The 27,571-nt window shown below is 41.7% G+C and overlaps 1 protein-coding gene across 1 annotated transcript; it reads right to left on the reverse strand.

Moving 5' to 3' along the window:
- Positions 1-2,867: 2,867 nt before the first annotated feature.
- Positions 2,868-25,915, reverse strand: LOC113007127 (collagen alpha-1(XII) chain-like). Its single transcript, XM_026143561.1, has 16 exons — positions 25,682-25,915; positions 24,577-24,690; positions 23,276-23,425; positions 22,504-22,623; positions 20,336-20,500; positions 20,005-20,151; positions 18,474-18,740; positions 17,410-17,599; positions 11,701-11,771; positions 11,022-11,180; positions 10,630-10,749; positions 6,265-6,429; positions 5,934-6,080; positions 4,509-4,639; positions 3,319-3,448; positions 2,868-3,110 (listed from the first exon to the last, which is right to left on the reverse strand). Exons 2-16 carry the CDS (start codon positions 24,653-24,655, stop codon positions 3,100-3,102), a joined length of 2,052 nt encoding a protein of 683 aa, XP_025999346.1. The 5' UTR covers positions 24,656-24,690; positions 25,682-25,915; the 3' UTR covers positions 2,868-3,099.
- Between the last annotated feature and the right edge of the window lie 1,656 nt (positions 25,916-27,571).

The following is a 27,571-nucleotide window of genomic DNA, read 5'->3' on the forward strand; positions in this document are numbered from 1 at the left end:
AAAAATAACAATACAATGAGATATCCCAGATATCATATTTAACGTACACACGCTTGACCTATATTTATATATTTTTCCACCTGCAATTAGCAAGCTGCGCCTGTCCTGTTAGTAAATTACCCAAAACTCATGTCTTAGTTTGTGATTAGGTGCTAAATTTCACTGCTCTTACAGTGGGGCAAAAAAGTATTTAGTCAGCCACCGATTGTGCAAGTTCCCCCACCTAAAATGATGACAGAGGTCAGTAATTTGCACCAGAGGTACACTTCAACTGTGAGAGACAGGATGTGAAAAAAAAAATCCATGAATCCACATGGTAGGATTTGTAAAGAATTTATTCGTAAATTAGGGTGGAAAATAAGTATTTGGTCACCTCAAACAAGGAAAATCTCTGGCTCTCACAGACCTGTAACGTCTTCTGTAAGAAGCTTTTCTGTCCCCCACTCGTTACCTGTATGAATGGCACCTGTTTGAACTCATCATCTGTATAAAAGACACCTGTCCACAGCCTCAAACAGTCAGTCTCCAAACGCCGCCATGGCCAAGACCAAAGAGCTCTCGAAGGACACCAGGAAAAGTATTGTAGACCTGCACCAGACTGGGAAGAGTGAATCTACAATAGGCAAGCAGCTTGGTGTGAAAAAATCAACTGTGGGAGCAATCATCAGAAAATGGAAGACATACAAGACCACTGATAATCTCCCTCGATCTGGGGCTCCACGCAAGATCTCATCCCGTGGGGTCAAAATGATCATGAGAACGGTGAGCAAAGATCCCAGAACCACACGGGGGGACCTGGTGAATGACCTGCAGAGAGCTGGGACCAAAGTAACAAAGGTCACCATCAGTAACACACTACAACGGCAGGGACTCAAATCCCGCAGTGCCAGACATGTTCCGCTGCTGAAGCCAGTGCATGTCCAGGCCCGTCTGAAGTTTGCCAGAGAGCACATGGATGATACAGCAGAGGATTGGGAGAATGTCATGTGGTCAGATGAAACCAAAGTAGAACTTTTTGGTATAAACTCAACTCGTCGTGTTTGGAGGAAGAAGAATACTGAGTTGCATCCCAAGAACACCATACCTACTGTGAAGCATGGGGGTGGAAACATCATGCTATGGGGCTGTTTTTCTGCCAAGGGGACAGGACGACTGATCCGTGTTAAGGACAGAATGAATGGGGCCATGTATCGTGAGATTTTGAGCCAAAACCTCCTTCCATCAGTGAGAACTTTGAAGATGAAACGAGGCTGGGTCTTCCAACATGACAATGATCCAAAACACACCGCCCGGGCAACAAAGGAGTGGCTCCGTAAGAAGCATTTGAAAGTCCTGGAGTGGCCTAGCCAGTCTCCAGACCTCAACCCCATAGAAAATCTGTGGCGGGAGTTGAAAGTCCGTGTTGCTCGGCGACAGCCCGAAAACATCACTGCTCTCGAGAAGATCTGCATGGAGGAATGGGCCAAAATACCAGCTACTGTGTGTGCAAACCTGGTAAAGACCTATAGTAAACGTTTGACCTCTGTTATTGCCAACAAAGGTTATGTTACAAAGTACTGAGTTGTATTTTTGTTATTGACCAAATACTTATTTTCCACCCTGATTTACGAATAAATTCTTTACAAATCCTACCATGTGGATTCATGGATTTTTTTTTTTCACATTCTGTCTCTCACAGTTGAAGTGTACCTCTGGTGCAAATTACTGACCTCTGTCATCATTTTAGGAGTGGGTGAACTTGCACAATCGGTGGCTGACTAAATACTTTTTTGCCCCACTGTATTAGATTATTTTCATCATATTGAAATGAACTGACTGGGTTTATGGTTAAAGAATAGCAATAGGGATTGTCCTCACGCACTGTTTTACCCCATCTAGTAAATCTGGCCTTGAGTGGCCTACACCAGGAGATGCCGGACTAGAGCAGCGCAGATACTGAAGGACCTGTCCCATTCTGGCAACAAACTGTTCCAACTTCTGCAATCTGGTAGAAGGTTCCGCATCTTCCGGGCAAGGACAGAGAGACTCAAGAGGAGCTTCTATCCCCAAGCCATCCGTGCCCTAAACACACACACCCGCCCTCTCACATCATCTATAATTGACTGAGACAGGACTCTTCCAGACACTAAACCAAGGAACAATGTACATTTCAATTCCTTTAATTTTAAATATGTTTATATTGTCTATCCTGTAAAATAGTCAGATATCTATCCATATTAATGTACAGAATTCACCTGCTTGCTGCTACTACTGCACATTCACCCAGTGTATATACTATATGTGTGTGTATATATATATATATATATATATATATATATATATATATATATATATATATATATATATATATATATAATGTTCTTCCTCTACCCCCCCACCCCCCCCCCCCCCCCAATTTTTGCACATGTCGAGGAGCGTGTCAGGCTACATTTCACTGTGTGTTATACTTGTATAACTATGCATGTGACAAATAATAAAGAACCTTGAACCTTGAGTGGTAAAATGTGAAACATTTTTGTTGGAGTCCTACATTTCACTCATGTGGTGGCTGTAGCTCAGGAGGTAGAGTGGGATTAGAGGTTGGCAGTTTGATCCCTGGCTGCTCCAGTCTGCATGCCAAATATACCTGGGCGACATACTAACCCCAAGTTGCTCTCTGATGCATCCATTGGAGTATGACTGTGTGTGAATATTAGATAGAAAGCACTTGAAAGCACAGAAGAAGGTGTTTGTATGAATGGGCGAATGAGGCTCTGAGTGCCCCAGGAGAGTAGCACAGCGCTATGTCCATTTACCATTTATTTACCTTTATCCACCAACAGTCAGCCATTCTACACACAAAGAGCCACAAACTGGTTTGTTGATCATGAGAGCCATGTTGTTTTTATTGATCCTCAGGTCAACATAAAGAGAGTACAAGAATTGTAATGTGGTCACATTTATAAATGTGTTTTGAAATGCCACAACATGAAACACGTAGTCCAACACAGATGGAGTATTTTTAAGTGGCTGACTGGTTTGGGGGAACTGGGACCATACGGCTGAAGCAGAGGAGTTAAACTTCCTTCTGAATGACGCCTCCACCAGCTCAAATGGCACCTATCCATCTCCTGAAAGGAAGAGTTCAAAGATGAAGATTAAAATGTACTTTTTTGTGCGCGTTAATCTGAACACCAAACATAGTTTCCATGTACTAAATAAAATGATGCATTATTTTTTGTTCTTTAATTTTGTATTAAGTTTTCTGTATAACCAACATTACAGACTGTAACATGTCCATACACCCAGCAGCAGAGAAGCAGAAGAGGAAACACTCACGGGTGGTCTCGGTGCCCCTGAGAGGCTCGCTGCTCTGCTTGCCAACCACAGCGTAAACACTGATGACGTACTCAGTCAGAGGGTTTAGATTTTCTAGCACTACCGTGCTCACCGATCCATTGACTTGCAGCTGAAACAATAAAGGATTGGTTCTTATTCTGTGACCAGTGAACGAGTTAATGAAGTATTCTTCGAGTTAATGAAGAATACTTCAAACCAACAGCTGGACTCACCTTTGGGATGTCGAGAGGACTACAGCTCTCACCTTTTAATCATTAGATGATTATAGTTTGCTGAGCCTAAATCTATTGTGCTGCGTTCATGAGCTGGTGACAGTGTGCTTATTTGTGGACAGAGAAGTGCACATGCTATGGACGAGCAGTCTGCCCTCTTAAACATATTCTGGTTGTTTTACACATGTTTGGTTGGAGTCTTGCAACATGTTAATGCTCTGATGATGAAATTTACGTCACTTGGATAACGGATTATGTCACTGTTAAACATTGCCTTAGGCTGATTGACTTGGCTACAGAAGGATGAGCCAGCACTTAAGGTGTGAAGCTGGCACACTATTTCTTTTCATCCTCCCTCTACCGTGTAAGGTCCACAGTTACTGCTAAGTCCATCCCAGCCTCTTTTATTGTTTTTTGTTCATTAATATTGATTTGATGACATCATTAGGCCAACAAACAGTGCCACCATCTATTTTTAATTGTCCTTGTCCAGCGATTGTTAATGAATTATTAAGAAATATTCCTGACACAGAGATCAAGTCAGTCAGTACCAAACAGAAACATCACACTTTGTACTTTTTTCACCCCAGACAGGAGGGCTGCCACAAAGAGTTGGAAGTTTGAAGTCATTTGTTTCACTGCTTAATTCTGTAGCACCATGACAGGTGTTGAGACATTTAAACATTATTTTTAGTAGAACTCGATTAACGAGTTAAGTTTAACGATTCTCCTGGTGCAGCGTTAGAACAATCTACCAAAATAACTGATTTTGCACACGGGTTAGCGCATGGGTTAATGCTGTATATCCTCTGGGGTACATTTTCATATTTTGATTGTTAAAGATAAATTAAATAACAGCTTTGTCATCAATATGAATTAAATTTATTGTGACAGTTGAAATCAGAAACTTTCATACTCTTGTTTCAAACTAACATGAGGGGGAGAGTTTAATCTCACCTTCTCAATGCGTTCCCCAGCTGTCATCATGTAAGTGACATCGTATTTCTCCACGGTGCCATTGGGTGGAGTCCAGGTGGCACGAAAGGAGCTCTGTGTCACCTCTGAGGTCACCAGATTGGTGGGTGCCTCTAGAGTATGACATAAAAAGGAACGAAAGGACAGCATGTTCAGTATTTTCCTTTTTAAACCCACTACCACTCTGCCGCCATAAACCTGCCCTCGCTATTCTCACTCTTCTGACAGCGAGACTCCTGACCATCTGCTTCACTTAAAAACTGGGTTTTGGTTACACTTCCATGTGACCTTCACCACCAGTGATGACTAAAATGTCTAAAAATGACAGAGCAGTATTTAAATATTGATTTGTATAAAAAGCTTTGATCTGCTATTTACTTGTGAAAATTGCAGTTTTAAACTTTAAAATCTTACATTTAAATCACACTGCTGTAAACTTTCTGCTTCATTTGTTTTAAATCCTGGATGAATATGTGTTTGCCTAATAATACCAAGCATCGGCCTCTGGGTGTGAGGTGCCAAAAACTGCATTTCCACTAGTGTCCACTTGAGGCAGAGTCAAAAAGTGAGTCAGTTCCTATAGACTTCCATGATAAAATGTCCAACTTTACAGCAGAAGTAAAGACAGATTGATATAAATATATATATATATAAAAAAAAAAAAGATCAATCGACTTGGGATAAGTCGATAACAACTGTTTGGATAAGTCACCCCTTTGGATTTTGTTAAGGCTTAAAGTTAAGGATGTGGCCATTATGGCTAACGGGATGGTGCAGACACAGCGGTCGTAGTTACTAGCTGTCTCCACTTGGCTTCACCTATGCTAATTCAAATCACTAAAGTAGACCTCTAGAACAGCTTGCGCTGTTTGGTGCTTCTTGGAGCATTTTAATGAAATTATCTGCCGTGCAGCTAATTACAATAACAGACTGTCCCAGAAGTCTGTACTTCAGTTTTGGTGAGTTTGTTGTTCATAGCAAAACTTAGTTTATGTTTAGGTCCATGGATGCACCTCTATAAACGTAAATAAATAAGATGACCTGCTTATTCACATGTTTTATCTGTTAGTTAGCGCTCATTAGCAGGTATCTCTGCCTATGTTGTGAGCATGTACAGTTTATGGTTGCATCTTATTTGCATTAGCTGATAACTTCTCTCTCTTATCCAAATGTGGTCACTTCTAACTCCCATGACAAGCATAGAGGTAAAGTTGAAGGGTCCACAAACCAATGACTGACATCTCTGAGACAGCAATATTAATAAATCACTATTTGATTTAAGAAAATGTAAAATGTCTCAGAAGTCTTGTCCAGATCAGATGCAAACTAGATTCTCTGAGCAGCCTTTTGAAATACTGGCCCATCTTTAAGATTGTTCTGACAATGCTGAAATGGCTCCTTCCCTACCTGAGCCCTTAACACTGTTACACAGGTTGACAGAGAGTTCGTCAGTGATGTCCACCAGGAACTGGAAGTCGTAGACGTTGTACATGTGAATGTCATCTGGGTCAGAGGCGATGGACCTCAGCTCATACTCATCAGCGTTTTTTACACCTGTGAGAAAAATAAACCATGAGTTTGATGAAGGAAGATGACTAAAGTGGCTGCTGGTTGATCATTTTCAGCCCATTCTAGTAAAGTCAGGTACTTTTCCTGATTGCTGCATGCAGGTAGCAATCATCCAAAAGTTGAAATGTGTTTTCATTTCCTTTTCTTCAAACCAGTGAAGCTCACTCACCGATAGCATAGAGCTCGATGCCGCTGTCTCTCAGGTTCTGTGAAATTACGATGACTTCATCCTGTGACTTTCCATCAGTGATCAGGATGCTGATTTTGTGGGAGTCTGGACGCAACCCCACGTTGGGTTTGAAGTTGTACTGGAGAATATGGTTCAGAGCCATTCCTAAACCACAGTGAGGAAGAAGTTTCATTTATGTGTGCAGATAACAAAGCACTGCTTCTCTGTTTTTTAACCCTTCTGAAACAAACCTGACCCATCAGAAAGCTTACAGCTAGATCAGGTGATGCTGAATGTGTCCATTATCAGGGATAGGAATCGAGAACTGCTTCTTGTAATTGAATTCCCCAGAATTGTTAGTCCGCTTCCCTATTGATCCCACTTAGCGGTTTCTCTTACACATGCTCCACAATCAGCTGATTTCAGTTCACGTGCCAGAGGACGAAAACAGTGGCACAGTCTAAGAGTGTTGATATGGACATTACTCTTATTTTTATTGAACAATGGGACAAGAGTTTGATGGCAAAGTGGAGACTGCTTCTAGGAAAGAAACAGCTGGATCAAGCTGCTAACACAACTTTGGCTTGTTGCAAGTATCTGCACGGACAGCATGTTAATGCTAAGCCAGCCAGACAACATGCTAACACTAAGCTAGCCAAGAACCCAGAGTGAAAGCTCCGTGAATGCTGACCCCAACTTAGCAGGGAGATGCTGAACTTCAACAGGTAACAAACTGATGAGCTGTCAGGCTGCAGCCTTTTTACTTGTGCATTATGATCGCTTTAAAGTTAAACCCTTTATTAATCTCCATCCATCCATCTTCTTCTACTTATCTGGGGCCAGGGCACACAGGAAGCAGCCTAACCAGAGAAGCCCAGACCTCTCTCTCCCTGGCCACATCCTCCAGCTTGCCCGGGGGAACACCATGACATTCCCAGGCCAGCCAAGAGATTTTATCTCTCCAGCATGTCCTGATTCTGCCCTGGGCAGTAAAGGGGCAGCCTCCCGGTGGAACATGCCCAGAACACCTCACCCAGGAGGCATCTTTGTCAGAGGCCCCAACCACCTCAACTGACTCCTTTTGATGTATAGGAGCAGTAGCTCCTATTCATACAGCAAGGGAGCAAGGGACAAGCCAGCCACCCTTCGGAGAAAGCTAATTTCCGCTCCTTGCATCCACGACCTTGATCTTTTGGTCACTACCCAAACTCGTGAGGTGAGGGTAGAGATGTAGATCGACCGGTAAATCACTCAACTTCTTTCTTCCCCACAATGGACCGGAGCAGCATCCGCATCACTGCAGCCACAGCACCAATCCGTCTATTGATTGTCCACTCCATTTTCCCGTCACTCATGAACAAGACCCCGAGATACTTAAAATACTCCACTTTGTTCAGGAGCTCGCCCTGACCCGGAGTTTGCACTCTACCCTGTTCCGGCTGAAGACCATGGCCTCAGATTGGGAGATGCTGATTCCCACCACTTCACACTCAGCTGCGAACTGTTCCAGTGCGAGCTAAAGGCCATCACCAAGTGAAAGTCTTCTGCCACTTGGCTACGTCTAAAATTCTGTCCATAAAGATTACGAACATGTCCGGTGACCAAGGGAAGCCTGGAGCTCTTGCAATGGTTGTATAAGGACTGAATGGCCCATAGCAATGAGCCAGACACCCCATAGTCCCAAAGCACCTCCCACACGACACTCCAAGTGTCATGGTTGAATGCCTTCTCCAAGTCCACAAAACACGTGTAGAATGGTTGGGCAAACTCCCATGCACCCTCAAGTATCCTCGAGAAGGTAAAGAGCTGGTCCAGTGTTCCATGTCCAGGACAAAAACTGCATTGTTACTCCTGTATCCGAGGTTCGACTAAGGGATGGACTGTCCTTTCCAGCACCCTGGCACAGACTTTTCCAGGGAGGGTGAGGAGTGTGATCCCCCTATAGTTGGAACACACCCTCCGGTCCCCCTTCTTAAAGATGGGAACTACTGCCCTGATCTGCCATGCATCATTGTAGAGACATGTCAACCAAGACAGTGCTACAACATTCAGAGCCTTCAGGAACACCAACAATGACGACACCGCCTACAGAGATGAGGTCCAGCATCTGACAGAATGGTGCAACTACAATAACCTTACCCTAAACACCAGGAAAACCAAGTAAGTGGTCATGGACTTCCTAAGACAAAAACTGATCCCCCTCCCCTATCCATAAAGGGTGACTATGTGGAAAGGCTGCCCTTCTTTAAGTTCCTCTGTACCCACATCTCCAAGGACCTATCTTGGACCACAAACACATCAGCCCTAGTGAAGAAAGCCCAGCAGTGCCTCCATTTCTTGAGGGTTCTGAGATGGAAGAGGCTGCAGACTGACCTACTAGTGTCCTCCTATCGAGCCACAATCAAAAGTGTGTTGATGCATGCCATCTCCATGTGGTATGCTGGTTGCACAACAGCCAATAAGAAGAGACTCCAGAGAGTCATCAGAACTGCAGAGAATGTGATCGGCTGTCCACTCTCCCCCCTGGACTCCATTGCCAGCTTGAGATGTCTCTCCAAAGCCAATGTGATTATAAAACCACCACCTCATCAACATCCTGCCCTCTGGAAAAAGGTTCAGATCCATCAGGTGCAAAAACAATAGACTAAAAAAAGAGCGTCTTCCTGTCAGCTATCACAACTCTCAATGCAAATTAAGAGTGTGAACAAACTTCTCCCACACAATCACTCTGTCGCTGCTATTGACTATGTTGCTACCATTCCATATGCAGTATTTTGGTCTTCCCTTTTTCTGTGCAATATTTTGGCCCCTGTGCAATATGTGCAATATTTTGGTCTGGCAGATGTGCAATTACTATCCCCATGCTAAATGACCATAGCCCTTCAATCCTTACTTATATATTATATTGTATTACTGCCTTTCTACGCACCAATATAATGTTTCTGTGACTCATACACTGTGTATATAGTTTACTTATTTATATATATTAGTGCTGTAAAAATTAACGCATTAAAGCAAATTAATCCGCCATCACGGTCAACACGATTAAAATTTCTAACGCATATTAACGCATCTGGAGTGCAGAATAACTCAAAATCCCTGAAATGTTTCTGTCAATGCATTTCGGGCAGTTTGTCCAAGCACCTTCACACACGCGCAAATGGGCTGTTGATCTGGTAGTGACTGCTGAACCAATCAACTCAATATGGAAGATGATAAACGCACATTGGCCCTCTCAATGGGAAATTTGAGTATGAAAAAAAATAAGAAGGAAAAGTTGACCGACATAAAGTATCATGCACATTGCGCATTTTCTTTCACCAAAGCGCTTCCATCATAAAATATCACATTGACGCAAAGCATACGTTAGTCGGGGATGCAGCTAGGACTTTGGCTAACGCGTCATCCAGCCTGCGACAAACCACTCACAGAGCATCGGGGACACAGTAAGTCTACCTCAAAAATATTAACTGACACAATTGCCAAGTAGATTGCAGACCTATTAATATACGTCCTATATTAATGCGAGAACATGCGCTTTACATAGCTTTGGTTCCTCGTTTCAAGGACTTGAAGTGCAAGAGTAACAGAGAGAGAGTGGATAAATGTTTACAGAGTTTTTTGTTGACGTGAATGTTCATGATGTTTGATAAACATGTTAAGTGCATATATTTTCCCCTTTTTCTCCAGTCTGTTTCCTCATGCAAAAAGAAATGTGATTAATATAGAATAAAAATGAATTATATTAAAACCCCTCCATCACAACAAGGTAGCAATTCATAGAGGGACCTTTATTAATCTATGTGGGTGTATTTGAGTTGTAGGTATGGATTCCCATGGAAGATCATCATCTTGCAATATATCAGATTTTCCTTCTAGCTGTTCAATGCTCAGCTTCATCTCAGCTTCTGCTCCCAGTGTATTGTCGCTTTTAACTTGTACTACTTCTGTGTCTCTCCTTGGTTCACTTCTTCCTCATCATCCTGCTTATATCTTCACGCAACCCATTCACCTTCAACCGATAAAACTGAGTAATAACATAAAAGTCTTGTTGAATTATTACCTTGTATGCTTAGTGTGTCTCGCCTCTCTTTCAACCTCCATGAATTTTCTGCCCTGCTGCATCTCATTAACTTTGTGTCTACTCTCTCCGGTAGTTTGTCCATTGTCTTTCTCATACCTGTCTGAAGTTTCTTCCTTTTAAAAGTGAGCTTATCGTTCTCCACTGTGGCTGAGTCTCACACCAAGGGTTTGGCCCTATGTAAAGTGCTTTGAAAGCACAGTATATACAAATGAATTAAATTTGTCTCCCACACTGGCACCCATGTCAGTGATAGCAAGGCCAAAGTAATAAAAAAAAAAAACCTGTCATGGTGTTTCCTCCTTTATATGGCAAGTTGGCAACAGCATTCAGCAGGGATTCTTTGGTGTGGTGGGTGTTCAGGTGCCATTCAGTCTTTGGGTCACCGCTGTACTGAGCCAGACCTGCAGAAAATACAACACTAGATAAAGCAATTCTGATTTGGTGTTAAATAGCTTATTTCAGACAGAGCTTAGGGTTAGATTAGGGTAGATTTAATTGTGACTCATGCAAAGCTACTCTAGTAAATTTAAAAAATAAAAATGGGCAGATATGAGCAGAATATCTTGAGATTACAAGAGGTTCAGGTTAGGCAAATACTGAGAGACAGCTGTCTGGAGGAAAACATCCCTCCATGTGAGTCTTGTTGTTATAGTAACAACAGTGAAAGCTTTACCGATCTGGACTCTGTCAGGGCCAATGTCAAACACGCTGACCAGGCGAGCGATGAAGTTACGGATGGTTTTAAAGTTTTTGCGCCCAATGCTCCATGAGCCGTCGACTAGCAGCATGATGTCAGCCTTTGCTGTGGTCTTACACTGAGTGTCTGCAGAGACTGTGGTGTTGGGAGAAGAGGAGGTTAGTGAGACACCTTATCAATAGGAAATTTCTACTTTTGCATGACTAAAGACACATTTGGTCAATAGATCCAGAGCTCAGGAGTAATCTAATGTAGCTCTAAAAGGAGCTAATGAAGACATATGCTTATAGTGATGCCATTAAAGCTCAGTGCTGTAGCATATGAGGGGGTCAGTTGTGCAGTTTATATATGTTCATGTCAACACTTGATCAAATATAACTCTGCTCCACATTACATTCACACTGAGATAGTAAGGATAGTGCTATCCCTGTGTGAGTGTAATGTGAGGCAAGCATCTCTATATAATTTCATCCAATCGTAATCATCTGTGCCAAGTTTCAGTCCCAAAGCGACAGCGACTTCAATTCCGCGTGAGAACATATAAATCAAAGTCTTGGCACTAATCTGATCTCTGACTTCAATGTCAGAGATCAGAGAGCGTCTGCTCTGCAGGCCTGCTAACGAGTGCGGTGAGAAGTTTTTTGGCGGCTTTTACCAGAAGGATCTAGAGGAGGAGATTTGGGTTCATCCGTGAGGGTCGGCTTTTCATCTCCTGCACACTTTAAACTAAAAAAAAAAGCTCTATTATATTTTTGCATTTAAAAAAAACCAACAACAAAAAAACCCACACACAAAATAACAACAAGTTGGATTATAAAATCTATAAAACTAACCTAAGTGGTAAACCATTTACCAATATTTACTTTTTTAACTCCAAACTGAGATGTAACTTTACCCCTTAAGAGATTCCCTTTGAAGGAGTTTTCTCTGAAAACAATGTGTTTGTGTTCAGTGTTACTCAGACAAAAGAAAATTGTAAGTTTAGTAGATACACTATAAAACGTTACATTAGCTTAAAGTGCTAAAACACAGATTTGGGAGGTTTTACCTGTTGTTTTACAGCATGCCTGCTGTAATCAGAATACAATCGGCAATCATTGTACCAATGTAGACTACAAAAGTTTATTTTTGGAAAAGCTTTACGGTTTTTATTACTATGCATCAACCTTGTATCCTGTATTCAGCTAGCTAAGTTGCTACCTAAACATTAGCACTGTTTATGTGTTTAACACATATACACAAAGTCTAAGCACAGAAACACAACTTCCGCACATCAAAATGAATGATTTTAGTGTAAAAATGTACATTTCTATCAGTCTTTGTGCAATCATAAAGTAATATGGAAGAACACTGTAAAAAAGGTTAGTAGTCTACTTTCATGTACTGTATCCAGTTTGCTATAGCCTTCCTGTAGGAACCCATAACCTGTATTTTCATAGCAAGTTGTTAGAGTCACTATCTAACCCTTATCTTTAACCACATTAATTTTTTTGTTTTTTTACCACAGCAGATCATCTGCCTCCATCTCACCCTATCCCTTACATCTTCTCTCACATCAACCCTCTGAATGTCCTCCATGAAACTTGTCTGTGGACTTCCTCTTTTCATCCATTCATCTCTACCATACAAAGAAAGATTTATAAGTTAACAGAAATGCTGCTGTCTTCTCTGGGCCGAAGCTCTTTTAAAATGGACTAAGACAAAGTGTCATAATTTGGCTATGCAGCAGGCAGGAAAGGACCCTAGCACAGACTCAGAGAGGTGAAAGTAAACTAAAAAAATAAACCACAGCTTTATTTATATGAATAAAACACACAGGGAAGCACGTGGAGAAACACACAACCATAAGGGAGATCGTCAAAGGAGCTTGCAAAGAAAAGCGTCTGGACTTCTTTAAGTTGCTTGAAGACGTTTCACCTCTCATCCGAGAAGCTTCTTCAGTTCTAAGGTCAAATGGTGGAGAGTCCCAGATATAAACCTAGTGGGAGTAACCCCCCACAGAGGGACAAAAGGACCCCCTGATGATCCTCTAATCGCCTGAGCCAAGGTGTGAAACTGGGCGTGGGTCCCAATCAGCCAGAGTTTCGGGTGTGTTCATTGTGAAACCTGGCCCCACCTTATCATGCGAATCGCTTGAAGAGGTGAAACGTCTTCAAGCAACTTAAAGAAGTCCAGACGCTTTTCTTTGCAAGCTCCTTTGACTACGATGACCTGGATGACTGAGAACCTTCACAGACACATAAGGGAGATCACGACACAGAACTGTGGGAGACGCTGACATAAATACACAGGAGGATAACGAGGGAAGTGGGAACACACGGAGAACACAGCTGACACAAATTAACATGACACCACAGTGGAAGCACATCTAGACACACCAAACACAGAACCACGAGACCGTCACAGTAAAACAGGAAACGGAGGAACACAAGACTGACACGTGAGTTTGACAGAGGAGTGGAGGAAAGGCAGACAAGAGGGAGCAAGGGAACAGGAAACAGGAAAGAGGAGACATGAACACAAGGAGGAAAACATGCACAGAAGAGGGAAACAAGGCACAAACACATACAGTGGGGCAAAAAAGTATTTAGTCAGCCACCGATTGTGCAAGTTCCCCCACCTAAAATGATGACAGAGGTCAGTAATTTGCACCAGAGGTACACTGCAACTGTGAGAGACAGAATGTGAAAAAAAAATCCATGAATCCACATGGTAGGATTTGTAAAGAATTTATTCGTAAATCAGGGTGGAAAATAAGTATTTGGTCAATAACAAAAATACAACTCAATACTTTGTAACATAACCTTTGTTGGCAATAACAGAGGTCAAACGTTTACTATAGGTCTTTACCAGGTTTGCACACACAGTAGCTGGTATTTTGGCCCATTCCTCCATGCAGATCTTCTCGAGAGCAGTGATGTTTTGGGGCTGTCGCCGAGCAACACGGACTTTCAACTCCCGCCACAGATTTTCTATGGGGTTGAGGTCTGGAGACTGGCTAGGCCACTCCAGGACTTTCAAATGCTTCTTACGGAGCCACTCCTTTGTTGCCCAGGCGGTGTGTTTTGGATCATTGTCATGTTGGAAGACCCAGCCTCGTTTCATCTTCAAAGTTCTCACTGATGGAAGGAGGTTTTGGCTCAAAATCTCACGATACATGGCCCCATTCATTCTGTCCTTAACACGGATCAGTCGTCCTGTCCCCTTGGCAGAAAAACAGCCCCATAGCATGATGTTTCCACCCCCATGCTTCACAGTAGGTATGGTGTTCTTGGGATGCAACTCAGTATTCTTCTTCCTCCAAACACTACGAGTTGAGTTTATACCAAAAAGTTCTACTTTGGTTTCATCTGACCACATGACATTCTCCCAATCCTCTGCTGTATCATCCATGTGCTCTCTGGCAAACTTCAGACGGGCCTGGACATGCACTGGCTTCAGCAGCGGAACACGTCTGGCACTGCGGGATTTGATTCCCTGCCGTTGTAGTGTGTTACTGATGGTGACCTTTGTTACTTTGGTCCCAGCTCTCTGCAGGTCATTCACCAGGTCCCCCCATGTGGTTCTGGGATCTTTGCTCACCGTTCTCATGATCATTTTGACCCCACGGGATGAGATCTTGCGTGGAGCCCCAGATCGAGGGAAATTATCAGTGGTCTTGTATGTCTTCCATTTTCTGATGATTGCTCCCACAGTTGATTTTTTCACACCAAGCTGCTTGCATATTGTAGATTCACTCTTCCCAGTCTGGTGCAGGTCTACAATACTTTTCCTGGTGTCCTTCGAGAGCTCTTTGGTCTTGGCCATGGCGGAGTTTGGAGACTGACTGTTTGAGGCTGTGGACAGGTGTCTTTTATACAGATGATGAGTTCAAACAGGTGCCATTCATACAGGTAACGAGTGGAGGACAGAAAAGCTTCTTACAGAAGATGTTACAGGTCTGTGAGAGCCAGAGATTTTCCTTGTTTGAGGTGACCAAATACTTATTTTCCACCCTAATTTACGAATAAATTCTTTACAAATCCTACCATGTGAATTCATGGATTTTTTTTTCACATTCTGTCTCTCACAGTTGAAGTGTACCTCTGGTGCAAATTACTGACCTCTGTCATCAATTTAAGTGGGGGAACTTGCACAATCGGTGGCTGACTAAATACTTTTTTGCCCCACTGTATACACAGCAGGGGCCACAGAGGGCAAAGACACGAGAGGAGCCAAAATGCACAAAAGCTAATATAGAATAAACTTGGGATTACCTATATGAACCTTAAATAATAAACCATAAAATGGTATAAAAACATAAGAAACTCAAAATGCTGGGTCGAAAGGACCAATAACCATGACACAAAGAGGGAAACTGTTATGTGATCAGATGAATCAGAAGTGATTTAAAAATAAAAAAAAAAAAAACATGGACACCATATTCCCCAGACTAAAGAGGAAAGGGAGCGCATGTTAACAGCACTCAGTTAAAAAATGTGCATTTCTGACAGGATGAGGAGGGTTTAATGCCCTTAGAATTCGCACCTTGCACATCTGGAAAGGCACCATCAACGCTGAAAGGTATTTACAAGTTTTAGAACAACATGTGCTCCCATCCAAATGTCTTTTTAAGGGAAGGCCTTCTGTGATCCAGTGTTATTTGTATTCCTTGATTATTGCTATTCATGGTTTTGAGTTATCTTGATGGTTTTCTGTTTAAATGTTAAGTTTGTTGTGTTTTTTAGCTTTTAGTTTATGACCTCCCTGTGTTCCATGATTCATGTCTTGTCTCCATGTTCCTTGTTCCCTCAGTCATGTCTCCCCGGTCAGTCATGTCTCTCTGTTTCACTGTCTCTGTGTTAAACTTCCTGTTTTACTTTGTCGGTTCCTTGTTTCATGTCAGTGTATCTAGTTTCGTTTCCCATGTCTAATTAGTCTCAGCTGTGTTTCCCTCCTGTTTCCCATTCCCTCGTTGCGCCCTTGTGCATTTAAGCCATGCATTTTCCTTGTTTTTTTCTGTGTTGCACCCTCACTATGCTGTGTGTTTCTTCCCTCAATGTGCCAAGTCGACTCCTAGTTTTGAGTTCCTGGTTTATTTTCTAGTGGTTTAGTTTGAGTTTCTTGTTTCTAGTTTCTTCTTTTGCTTTGTATTTGGATGTGAGGTTTTACAGCATTAAAGCTGCCGTTTTGAGTTTACTCAAAGTGTAGGACTAATAAACTCTTTTGAATTTATGAGTCCTACATCTGGCTCTCGTAGGTGTGCAGAATTTCCATAGAACTCCACCTGCTGCTCCGCGAGCATCCAAACCTCGTCCACTTCAGTTGGGAATCCTCCTGCGCACTGGAGGCACAGCTCAATTCTGTCCCCCGGACAAAGCGGTGCTTACGCCGCCGACACTCTTAATTCACTGAGCAACTGCCAGTGGTTAATGAAAATGACTATTTTTCTTTTGCTCTTCTCGACATTCAAAACTGTTCATCGTGGTGGAAAAGGTCTAAAACCTATTTTCGCTGCATCCGAGCCTGGTCCCCTGCCTCACTCTGTTCCTGTTCCTGGTCCAGCCTTCACCTACACCGGAGTCAGTTTCCCAGGTGAGGGGGGCTAGGCCCTGGTTGGTCCCTGCTCTATTTTCCAGGCCAGCTGAGGCTCTGCTAGTCCCTGCACTTGTACCAGCTTCTCAGGCTCGGTTCCCATCTCTGCTGGTGACTCTTGAGAATGTGTCAAACCATCAACTCCATCAATCACTCAACCACCAATCAACTGCCTGTGGTAGCCACTCCACCATCAGTTGGCCTCCGGATCTTCTTTGCCTGCGCTGCCACCGTTTTCCACGCTGTCGGCCTCCAGATTTGATTCACCCACAACACTGCCACCTTCCTTGTTATTTGGACTCTTGTGCCTAGTTTTGTGCCTTGGACTCTGTTTTTCTTCTTGCTTGTTTTACTTCGATGGTCCCTTGTTTCATGTCCTTGTATCTATTTTTGCTTCCCCTTGTCTTATCATATCTTATCATATCTAATTAGTCCCAGCTATGTTTAAGTGTTTTAGTTTGTTACTTGTTTCTAGTTTCTTCCTTTGCTTTGTATTTGGATGTGAAGTTTCCCAGCATTAAAGCCGCTATTTTGAATTTACTCCTCTGTTTATGAGTTCTGCATTTGGGTCATCATGCCTGCCACACAGCAAACCATGAGAAATCCTGTTCACAAGTTATAGAAATAATAATAAGTGTGCCTTTTGGCATAGGCGCACTTAATGAGTTCTGCTACCATAGTGTCCATCTAAGCCTTTTCCTGTTGATTGTCTTCTTCACTGTCGCATATTTGTTGTTTCCTTTTAAATGAAATCCTCTACGTATGGCATGAAATAACTCTGAAAGCTTACCTGAGTTTCTCTACAACAATTGTGTTAACGTCGGGGCCGATAAAGAGCTCCTTAAGGTCAATATTATTCCTTGAGTGAAAGGTGACTTTATAGCCACTGACATCCCCAGGTGCTGGATCCCAGGACACTCTGAAACTGGTCCTGGTGGGCTCTGAGGTCAGAAGGTTCCAAGGACTCTTGTACGGTGACACTGAAATAGAAGAAATCAGCAGGAAATTCAGGACAAACTAACCTAGAACTAAACTCGACACAACTCCAACTCTTGGCGAAGGTTTTTAAGGATCAGCCACGCCACATTCAAGCCAGTTTCTCATTAGTCCATAATACAATTCCTTGAACCCAGTGTCGACCGTTAGGAAGCCCAGTGTCATGCTGTGTGTTAGTAATGCTAGCGTGTTATTGAGCACGTGTTTATCTGTGATTTTAGTGTTCTCGTGAGGAGGCGCTGCAGCACCTGTGGTGTGAAAAATACTCCTCTTAACAAGTAGTTTAAACTTGAAGTCAGTCCATGAAGTTTTTGGTGGTAAAACGGGAAAAAAATCTGCAACTTGGAACAAAGAAACATTTTTTTTTCCAAGGCACCGTGACTTGGTGTGAGGTTTCTCTGAGAAAGTGTGAATAAATCATCAAATATACCAGGTTTATACGCTGCCTGGAAAATACATACAATTCTTCAATCTTAAGTACTGAGGATTAAACCCTGGAGGCTACACATCCTCACACATCGTTAGTGTGGGCCTCAGATTTACTTTTCCTCATCATGTAAGATCTCCTTTAAAATTAGAAGCTTACAAAAATTGACTTTGAATGAGTGACTATGTGCCCATTGCATCCAGCATCTACTGAGAACATCTGATCTCAGTAGACTTGAACTTTACTAACTATGGATAAGCAGGGCTTCTACATTTTTAATAAGGGACCACCCAACAGCAGATTTTTTTAATCGTTCAGTTCCAGCAGCGATCATATTTTTAGACTGAGCACAGGTATAAACGTCTTAGCTAAGATGGACATGTTTCTGCAGTGTGCTGTCTCTCAGAGGGTTGAACTATGGACCAACGTACGTGTCGTTCCTACTCCTTGCTTTGCTTTTCCTTCGCTGCGCTTGTAGATGGGCAGAACGGTGATATTGTATGTGGTCGCAGGCTTCAGATTCTTCATGATGGTACAAGTGGCCTTTGCAGGGATTTTCTGGACCACTTCTTTGCCTCCGTTGTGGGGAACGTACTTCAGCCGGTAGTTGAGCAGCTTGCCCAGCGCCGGCGTCCACGTGACTCTCATGGTTTTCTCTGTCTCGTCTGACACTCTCAGTCTTTTCCCATCTGCAGAGCCTGAAAACATAGAATGCACTTTTAATACTGCAACAACATAATTCAGTATCGTTAAAGAGAAACTAGTTGTACCAGTTCCCCTTTAAATTGTTCCTGGGGAAACCTAAACAAAGTATATTTGACTTATCCAGGGTTTGTTTTAAAGTAGAAACCTGCAGGGCTGAAAAATGCTCAAATCTGCAGTTCCCCCGATGCCCACTTGGGGCTGGCTCCAAAAACGAGTCACATCACAAATAATGTGGCTTATTGTGGCATTAACTGAACTAGCAGCCCTTCTACTAAGTCTACTCTAGTTCATAACAACTCAGATGGTGATGCAATAGTGTTAAAATTGAGGCTTCAAAAAGGATCCCATAAATTAGTGGGTAGCAAGTATTCAGTGTTCAAAAGCCAACCACTGACATCTATGAGCCAACAATATTAATGAATCACTACAATAGTGCTTTGAAAAAAGGAGGATAAAAAATTTGGATCCTTCTTTAAACTTGTTCTGATAAAATCTGTACAGGTGGTGAACACAACAGAAAAACCTTTTATTGTCATTGTACATGTACAATAAAACTTTGGGATAAGTCGATAACAACTGTTTGGATAAGTCACCCCTTTGGATTTTGTTAAGGCTTAAAGTTAAGGATGTGGCCATTATGGCTAACGGGATGGTGCAGACACAAGCGGTCGTAGTTACTAGCTGTCTCCACTTGGCTTCACCTATGCTAATTCAAATCACTAAAGTAGACCTCTAGAACAGCTTGTGCTGTTGGTGCTTCTTGGAGCATTTTAATGAAATTATCTGCTGTGCAGCTAATTACAATAACAGACTGTCCCAGAAGTCTGTACTTCAGTTTTGGTGAGTTTGTTGTTCATAGCAAAACTTAGTTTATGTTTAGGTCCATGGATGCACCTTGATAACATTAAATAATTAAGATGATCTGATTACTCACTGATTATTTACTCAGTGTTCTGAGCATGTACATTTTATGGTTGCATCTTATTTACATTAGCTGACAACTTCTTTCTCTTATCCAAATGTGGTCACTTCTAACTCCCATGACAAGCATAGAGGTAAAGTTGAAGGGTCCACAAACCAATGACTGACATCTCTGAGACAGCAATATTAATAAATCACTATTTGATTTAAGAAAATGTAAAATGTCTCAGAAGTCTTGTCCAGATCAGATGCAAACTAGATTCTCTGAGCAGCCTTTTGGATTACTGGCCCATCTTTAAAATTGTTCTGACAATGCTGAAATGGCTCCTTCCCTACCTGAGCCCTTAACACTGTTACACAGGTTGACAGAGAGTTCGTTAACGATGTCCACCAGGAACTGGAAGTCTTTGACGTTGTAGATGTGAATGTCATCTGGGTCAGAGGCGATGGACCTCAGCTCATTCTCATCAGCATTTTTTACACCTGTGAGAAAAATAAACCATGAGTTTGATGAAGGAAGATGACTAAAGTGGCTGCTGGTTGATCATTTTCAGCCCATTCTAGTAAAGTCAGGTACTTTTCCTGATTGCTGCATGCAGGTAGCAATCATCCAAAGGTTTAAATGTGTTTTCATTTCCTTTTCTTCAAACCAGTGAAGCTCACTCACCGATAGCATAGAGCTCAATGCCGCTGTCTCTCAGGTTCTGTGAAGCTAAGATGACTTCATCCTGTGACTTTCCATCAGTGATCAGGACGCCGATTTTGTGGGAGTCTGGACGCAACCCTACTTTGGGTTTGAAGCTGTTCTTGAGGATATAGTTTAGAGCCATTCCTGTACCACAGTGAGGAAGAAGTTTCAGTTATGTGTGCAGATCCCAAAGCACTGCATGCTGCTTTTCTGTTGTTTAGCCCTTCTGAAACAAGCCTGACCCATCTGAGGGAAACAACAAGGAATGCTTCTCTGACACTTTGCTCCACAAATGAGAGGAATAAATATGGCCCTTGTCAATGTATTTTTACCTAAACTGAAAGAATCTCCAAAAGTTGAATCTGTTCATCTGGACTTAGTGTTTTTGTGGGAGAAACGTTTCGTCACTCATCCAAGTGACTTCTTCAGTCTCAGCTGACTGTTTCTCCAATCTTATAAACAGTACATTTGCATAATGACTGAAACCAGCCCACTGAAGGAACAATGGGCTGGGAGGTCAGTTCCTTAATCTTAATTATGCAAATTCCCATGAGAATTGATCAACAACCACTGACCAAAACCCACTGATCAAAGACCATGAGTACCATTCACAGAGAGTTGGGGAATGGCTGCAATCACAGCATTGTAAGATGGCGAAAGATGTACCCTTGGGCCCCCTCCTTGATTCAGAGATGGTCTTTCCCTTTTCACGTAAATGGCCTCCTTGACTCCGCGCTCAAACCAGCGTTCCTCTCTGTCCAGGATGTGCACATCCTCATCCTTGAAAGAGTGTCCACTGGCCTGTAGGTGTAAATATACTGCAGAGTCCTGGCCTGATGAGGTAGCTCTTCTGTGTTGTGCCGTCCGCTTCGCCAGAGGTTGTTTGGTTTCCCCGATGTATAAATCCTGGCAATCCTCCTGGCACTTAACAGTGTACACTATGTTACTCTGTTTGTGTCGGGGGACCCGATCCTTGGGGTGGACCAATTTTTGGCGCAGCGTGTTTTGGGGTTTAAAAGCCACAGAGACCTGGTGTTTAGAAAAAATCCGTCTCAACTGCTCCGATACTCCTGACACATATGGGATCACTACAGGTTTCTGCTTGGGCAGTGGTTGTCCTTCTCTCCTGGATTAGCTGGAGCTTTCTTTAGGTGCCTTTCCCGCTTTGACAGAAGCCCAGCTGGGATAACCACATTTACTCAGGGCCTTCTTGATGTGCTGTTCTTCTGCCTCCCTGGCCGCTGTGTCAGTGGGGAAGGTGTTCGCTCTGTGTTGTAGCGTCCTGATGACACCCAGTTTGTATTTGGATGTGAAGTTTCCCTGATGACACCCAGTTTGTGCTCCAGTGGATGATGAGAGTCAAACCTTAGATACTGATCCGTATGTGTAGGTTCACGGTACACGTCAGCTTTTAGATGTCCCCCATTACTGATGGAAAGCTTTAAAGGAGACTAAATCTTCAGCCTTCGGGGATTTATCATATCCATCCTTTTAGAGGCCTCCTGCTATCCCAGCCAAGCACTTTACCCTTAGGCTGCAGGCTTGTGGTTCCTGGAGTTTCTAAAAGGAGATCCTTCAGCTATCAGACCCCTCTCCTATGGAACCAGCTGCTCATTTGTGTTTAGGATACGGAAACTGTCTACTTTAGGATTAGGCTTCAAACATTTCTTTTTCAGAAACCTTACTGTTAGATCAGGTGATACTGAATGTGTCTTTAACTTTTCCTTGATTAATTTGTGTTTGAATGGAAGCTATCGATTCCTATGGAAGCGCATCATCTTCAATATATCAACTCCAGCCCTCCTGCCAAATTTTAAGCTCAGTTTCTGCTCCCAGTTCTTCTTGTTAAAAGGGAATCTTTCTTTCCCACAGCGTCCAACTCTCTGTAACATACTTCAACCTCACTGTATAAAGTGCCTTGAAACTATACTTGTATAAATTGTGATATAACAATGAATCAAAGTTTGCTCCCAAGCTGGCCCCTAGATCAGTCTGAACCCTGTGAGTGCTGGTAGTGCTGGTAAAAATGATAATAATAATAATAATAATAATAATAATAATAATAATAATAATAATAATAATAATAATAATAATAATAATAATAATAATAATAATAATAATAATAATAATTTTAAATTAAAAATTACCTGTCAGCGTGTTTCCTCCTCTATATGGCAGGGCGGCAACAGCACGCAGCAGGGATTCTTTGGTGGGGTGGGCGTTAAGGTTCCATTCAGTCTTTGGTTTATTGCTGTACTGAGTCAGACCTGCAGAAACAATGTAGAAAAACACCAAAGATACAGCAACTCTGACTTTTCCAAAAATATACCAAGATATGACATCTAAAAATAATTAAGTCAACTTCAAAAAATGCAACCAATTTCTTTTATCTAGTGTGTAATTTTACTTCTTTAAATTGATTTGTTCTCAAAAATAACAGCAGCATGCAGCACCCTGTGACTCAAAGACTGATCAGAACATCAATTCAGTAGATTTCAGACACCAGTGTTTAAATTTAGCCTGATGTTGTCACACATCTAAAACAGTTATTATATTATTGTTGTTTAATGTATGAATTTCTCACTTTTGTTCTCACAGTACAGAATCCAGCTTATTACTTTAAGTTTTTTAAAGTACTGATTAGTACTCAGTATCAGCAGATACTTTGAACCAAAGTATTGTTATCATTCCATCATGGCATCTCTAATATCAGCTGCTTGCTCGATTTTCTGTTTTTAAACGTGTCAGATAAATAAACTGACATGACTTGTTCTTTATAAACTGATCAGAAAAAAATTAAAGGGAGAAGGAGCTGCAACAGCTTCTTTTTTTTTTTCAAACAATGAACTGAGGGGCAGAACTAAGACCCGATGTATGATAATACGATACAGTATACGATAGCAGCAGTGAAAGCTTTACCAATCTGGACACTGTCTGGGCCGATGTTAAACACGCTGACCATGTGAGCGATGAAGTTGCGGATGGTTTGGAAATTGATTTGGCCAATGCTCCAGGAGCCATCAAGCAGCAGCACGATGTCGGCCTTCGCTGTAGTGTTACACTGAGTGTCTGCACAGAAACAGTGGTGGTGGTGGGGTGGGCAGTAGTGGGGGGGGTCAGACATCTGGTTCACAACAGACACAATGTCTTTAAAGTCTTATTGTGTGAGGGAAAAGTGAGAAAGAGTCAGAGGAAATACATCAAGAGGAGAGAGGAGTACATCACAAAAACTCAGAAAGCAGATTTACATTACAAAACACAAATAATCCACACACCTAACACACTGTGTAACCTATGCCCCTGTTTAAAATTTAAATTTCACATGTCTCAGTGTAGGTTGTAATGCATAATGACAAACCAGATGTCTCACAGTGGAAAAAACAAAAATCCTCACAAATATTCCAAATCCACACTGAATGACTGTTGATCAGTCCTAAACCCCCTCAGCTGTTTTTAAAGAGCAGCATTTTAGCATTATGTTTCTGCAGCATGTTAAAAATGCCTTACAGCAGCTCTGCCTGACCACATGGACCTGTCGAAAACACTGAATAATGGATCCAAGGATCCATTTTTGGATCCTGCTGTGGATCCAAGGATCTCAGAGTTGGGAAGGCAGTCACTTTTTGTCTTTTTCGAGTTACAACAGGAACTTCTGTCAAGGATTAGCACATCCTTTGGCTCTGATGGGAAGCATTACATGAGAACCTTTCATAGGAAAAATTCTGACTGTAAATCTTAATCACAAGCACAAAGCCACATTTAACTATACATTCAAGTTTAAGCTGCATTACTGCTCTCAGTAAAATGGTAAATGGCCTGTATTTGCATAGCGCTTTTCTAGTCCCTAAGGACTTCAAAGCGCTTTACACAATCAGTCATCCACCCATTCACACACACATTCACACAGTAGGCTATATTTAATGGTTTAAATGTCTTTTAAAAATACAAAATAAAAAGCTCCTATCGTGAAAATAAAACTAGGTTTAAGTTTTGATGGAATTATTGGATCATCATACGCGTGAGATAAAATCTGAAGTTTAAGCAAAACACTTCACAGGCACACATTCGCTTCAGTCATTATTTTAATTTAGACTAAACGTGCAGCTACACACAGCAGGCAGAGGACAGAAAGAGGAGAGGGGAGATGGAAGAAGTCAGATGTGTTGGATCAAAGAGGAGGAAGAGGAGGAGGAAGAGGGGAGGTGGAAGAGCGGTTTTACCTATCTCCTGGGCCTGAGAGGAGGACAGCAGCAGTGCCATGAGGGCAGCAACCACTGCCAGAGAGAGCCTGTTCTTCATCTTCAACTCTGCTGGTCTCAGCAGTATGAAGAAAGCTGCGAGAGAAACCAAGGAGGCAGTCAGGCATCCTCTGGACTTCATGAGACTATTATTACTCCCTGAACATGAACCCTCAGATCTCATTAATGCACCTTCATCTTCATTTAAATCTACATGATGCTTAAAACAACCAGAAAACGCAGCTTTGAAGAGAGAAATATGTCACATGATTATTCCACGAGCAGCAATAAGATCACATGATAAGCTTTATTGTATATAAAAGACTAAAATTCACCAAAATCTACAAAATATTTAAGAAAAGAATCTTTCTTCTGTCTCTGCGTTATTTTCTTTTTCTCTCCTTTCTGTGGCTCATATTATTTCCTCTCAGAGTAAAGTCATGCCTTTAATATTTCTGCATGATGAGAAATACGCTCTATACTCCCAGCCGTTATTACGATCTTCTGGTCAGTTACTTCTGGCCCAGCCCAGGCTCTGTCTGAAGACTAGGGGTGATCGTACTTTTGTAGCACCAAACCTCTGGAATAATCTTCATGCTACCATTCATGCCTCTGACTCCATTCAGTCCTTTAAAGCACGCTTGAAAACTTACCTATTCAGCCTCGCTAATTCTCAACGCTCATTAACTGCCGTATCGCTACTCATTTCTCTGGATAATCATGATTTCTCCCCATCTCTACTTACTAATGCTTTTTGCTTGTTTCCTCTGTTTTATCTATTTTACCTTGTTTTAACGGCTTACTGTTCAGTGTAAACGTGCTATATAAATGAAATTGTATTGTATTGTGTATTGTCAATATTCACTCCTATTAGGACACAGTCTTCCCACTGTCTTGCGTAATGGAGGATCAAGCCATGGCACTGTGCGCAATTACGCACATCAGAGATATAATCCGAATGAAAAACAACAACAACGAAAACAACAAAAAGTAATATTGCAGAATTTAAAAAGCACACAGATTTTAAACGGGTGATAAATTAAGGCGTGTAAATCAATCCCCCTTAAATTGCACCCAAACAGCTGACCTTCAGATGAGATGGACACAAATGTCTTTTTCTTAAACAAGCGTAAAATTTAAAAAGGCTTCGCTGTAGACTCCGGCCAGAGAAAAGTGGGAGTGAGGTGGTCGGTCCTAGACTGCAGCCTTCTTCCAAGTGTGAAGAGTCTCCAAACAATCTGTTACTTAACGAGGAGGTCGGAGGGGCGGCTGCTCCCAGTTCTGCCTGCCCCACCGCGAGCTCTTACGACATTGTCCGTTTTTGTAGATGTTTGTCTACAGAGATGAGCTTTCAGCCAACGTTAACGTGTTTCCGTGCAGTTTCCAAAGTTCTAACCGCGCCTTACTGGACAATGCCGAGTGGTTGAGAAGTGGGCAGGAACAAAGTGATGGTGGAGTTCAGGACTGGGGAAAGAATTATTAAAAAATATCAAAAACGCAGAGGATAATTTTTAATGTCAGTTTCCCTTCAGGGCAGAATAAATACGAGTTTCACCACTTATTAAAAAGGTTGGGTTTAAACTGTTGTGCAGCTGCTTTTTATTTTAATATCTGGATGAGTGAAAAGTGATCTAATGAAGGCTGGACACTGGCCTATAGTTAGACGGCTGGGTCAATAAACAATGCTTTTTAAACAGTGGCTTAATTCCTGCCACCTTAAAAGCCATGGACAAGGCTCGTTAACAGAGATCGATTGATCACATTAAGATCAAAGAATTAATTTTCAGTTTAATTCAATTCGATTTTACTTATACAGGGCAAATCACAACAGTTGCCTCAAGGCACTTTATATTGTAAGGTCAAGACTCAATAATACAATAATACAGTAATACAAAAGAAACAGAAAAAACCCGAACAATCAATTAACCCTTATGAAAAAGCGCTTTGGCAACAGTGGAAAGGAAAAACTCCTTTTTAACAGGAAGAAACCTCTGTCACAATGAGGGGAGGAAAACAGGAAAACTCATGCTGTGGAAGAGAGTCAAAGATTGATAATAACTAAAACTTTAAAACCCTAACTATATGATCTAAGGCTCTTGTGTTTCTTAGGAAACACAAGCGAGCCTACAGTGTGGGAGCGAAGTGCTCTAATAGGGTGATAATGGTACTACAAGGTCATTAAGATAAGATGGGGCCTGATTATTTAAGACCTTGTATGTGAGGAGCAGGATTTTGAATTCAATTCTGGATTTAACAGGAGTGAAGGGAAGCCAATAAAGGAGAAATCTGCTTTCTCTTTCTAGTCCCTGTCAGTACTCTTGCTGCAGCATTTTAGAATAGAATAGAATAGAATAGAATAGAATAGAATAGAATTCAACTTTATTGTCATTGCACATGCACAGGTACAGGGCAACGAAATGCAGTTTGCATCCATCCAGAAGTGCTTTAGTGATATAGATATATTACAATATATATTAGCAATAATATAGATATGTGAGTATATTACAGAAATGAGTCTATTATGGTATGTTATAATGTACACGGTATGAAGTATGTTGTGAATATTCTATAACTATAAGTATGTACAGGCTGTAGCGAGTACAAGCTATGTACAGGCTATGAACAGGATATAAATATGAAAAACTATACAGAATATGAAATAAATAACTTTACAGAATCTGAGATATACAGCTATACAGAAATGGGAACTATGGAAGTTGTAAACAGTTGTAGCATTAAAGATTATCGAATGTACAGAATGATTATTTACACAGAGCTATACAGTAGTTTAGATCAACTGAAGACTTTTCAGGGAGTTTTTAGGACATCCTGATAATAATGAATTACAGAAGTCCAGCCTGGAAGTAATAAATGAATGAACTAGTTTTTCAGCGTCACTCTGAGACAGGATATTTCTCATTTTAGAGATATTATACAAATGGAAGAACGCAGTCTTACATATTTGTTTAATATCTTA

The sequence above is a fragment of the Astatotilapia calliptera genome, chromosome 15, assembly GCF_900246225.1.
Source record: "Astatotilapia calliptera chromosome 15, fAstCal1.2, whole genome shotgun sequence".
Taxonomy (NCBI): Eukaryota; Metazoa; Chordata; class Actinopteri; order Cichliformes; family Cichlidae; genus Astatotilapia; species Astatotilapia calliptera.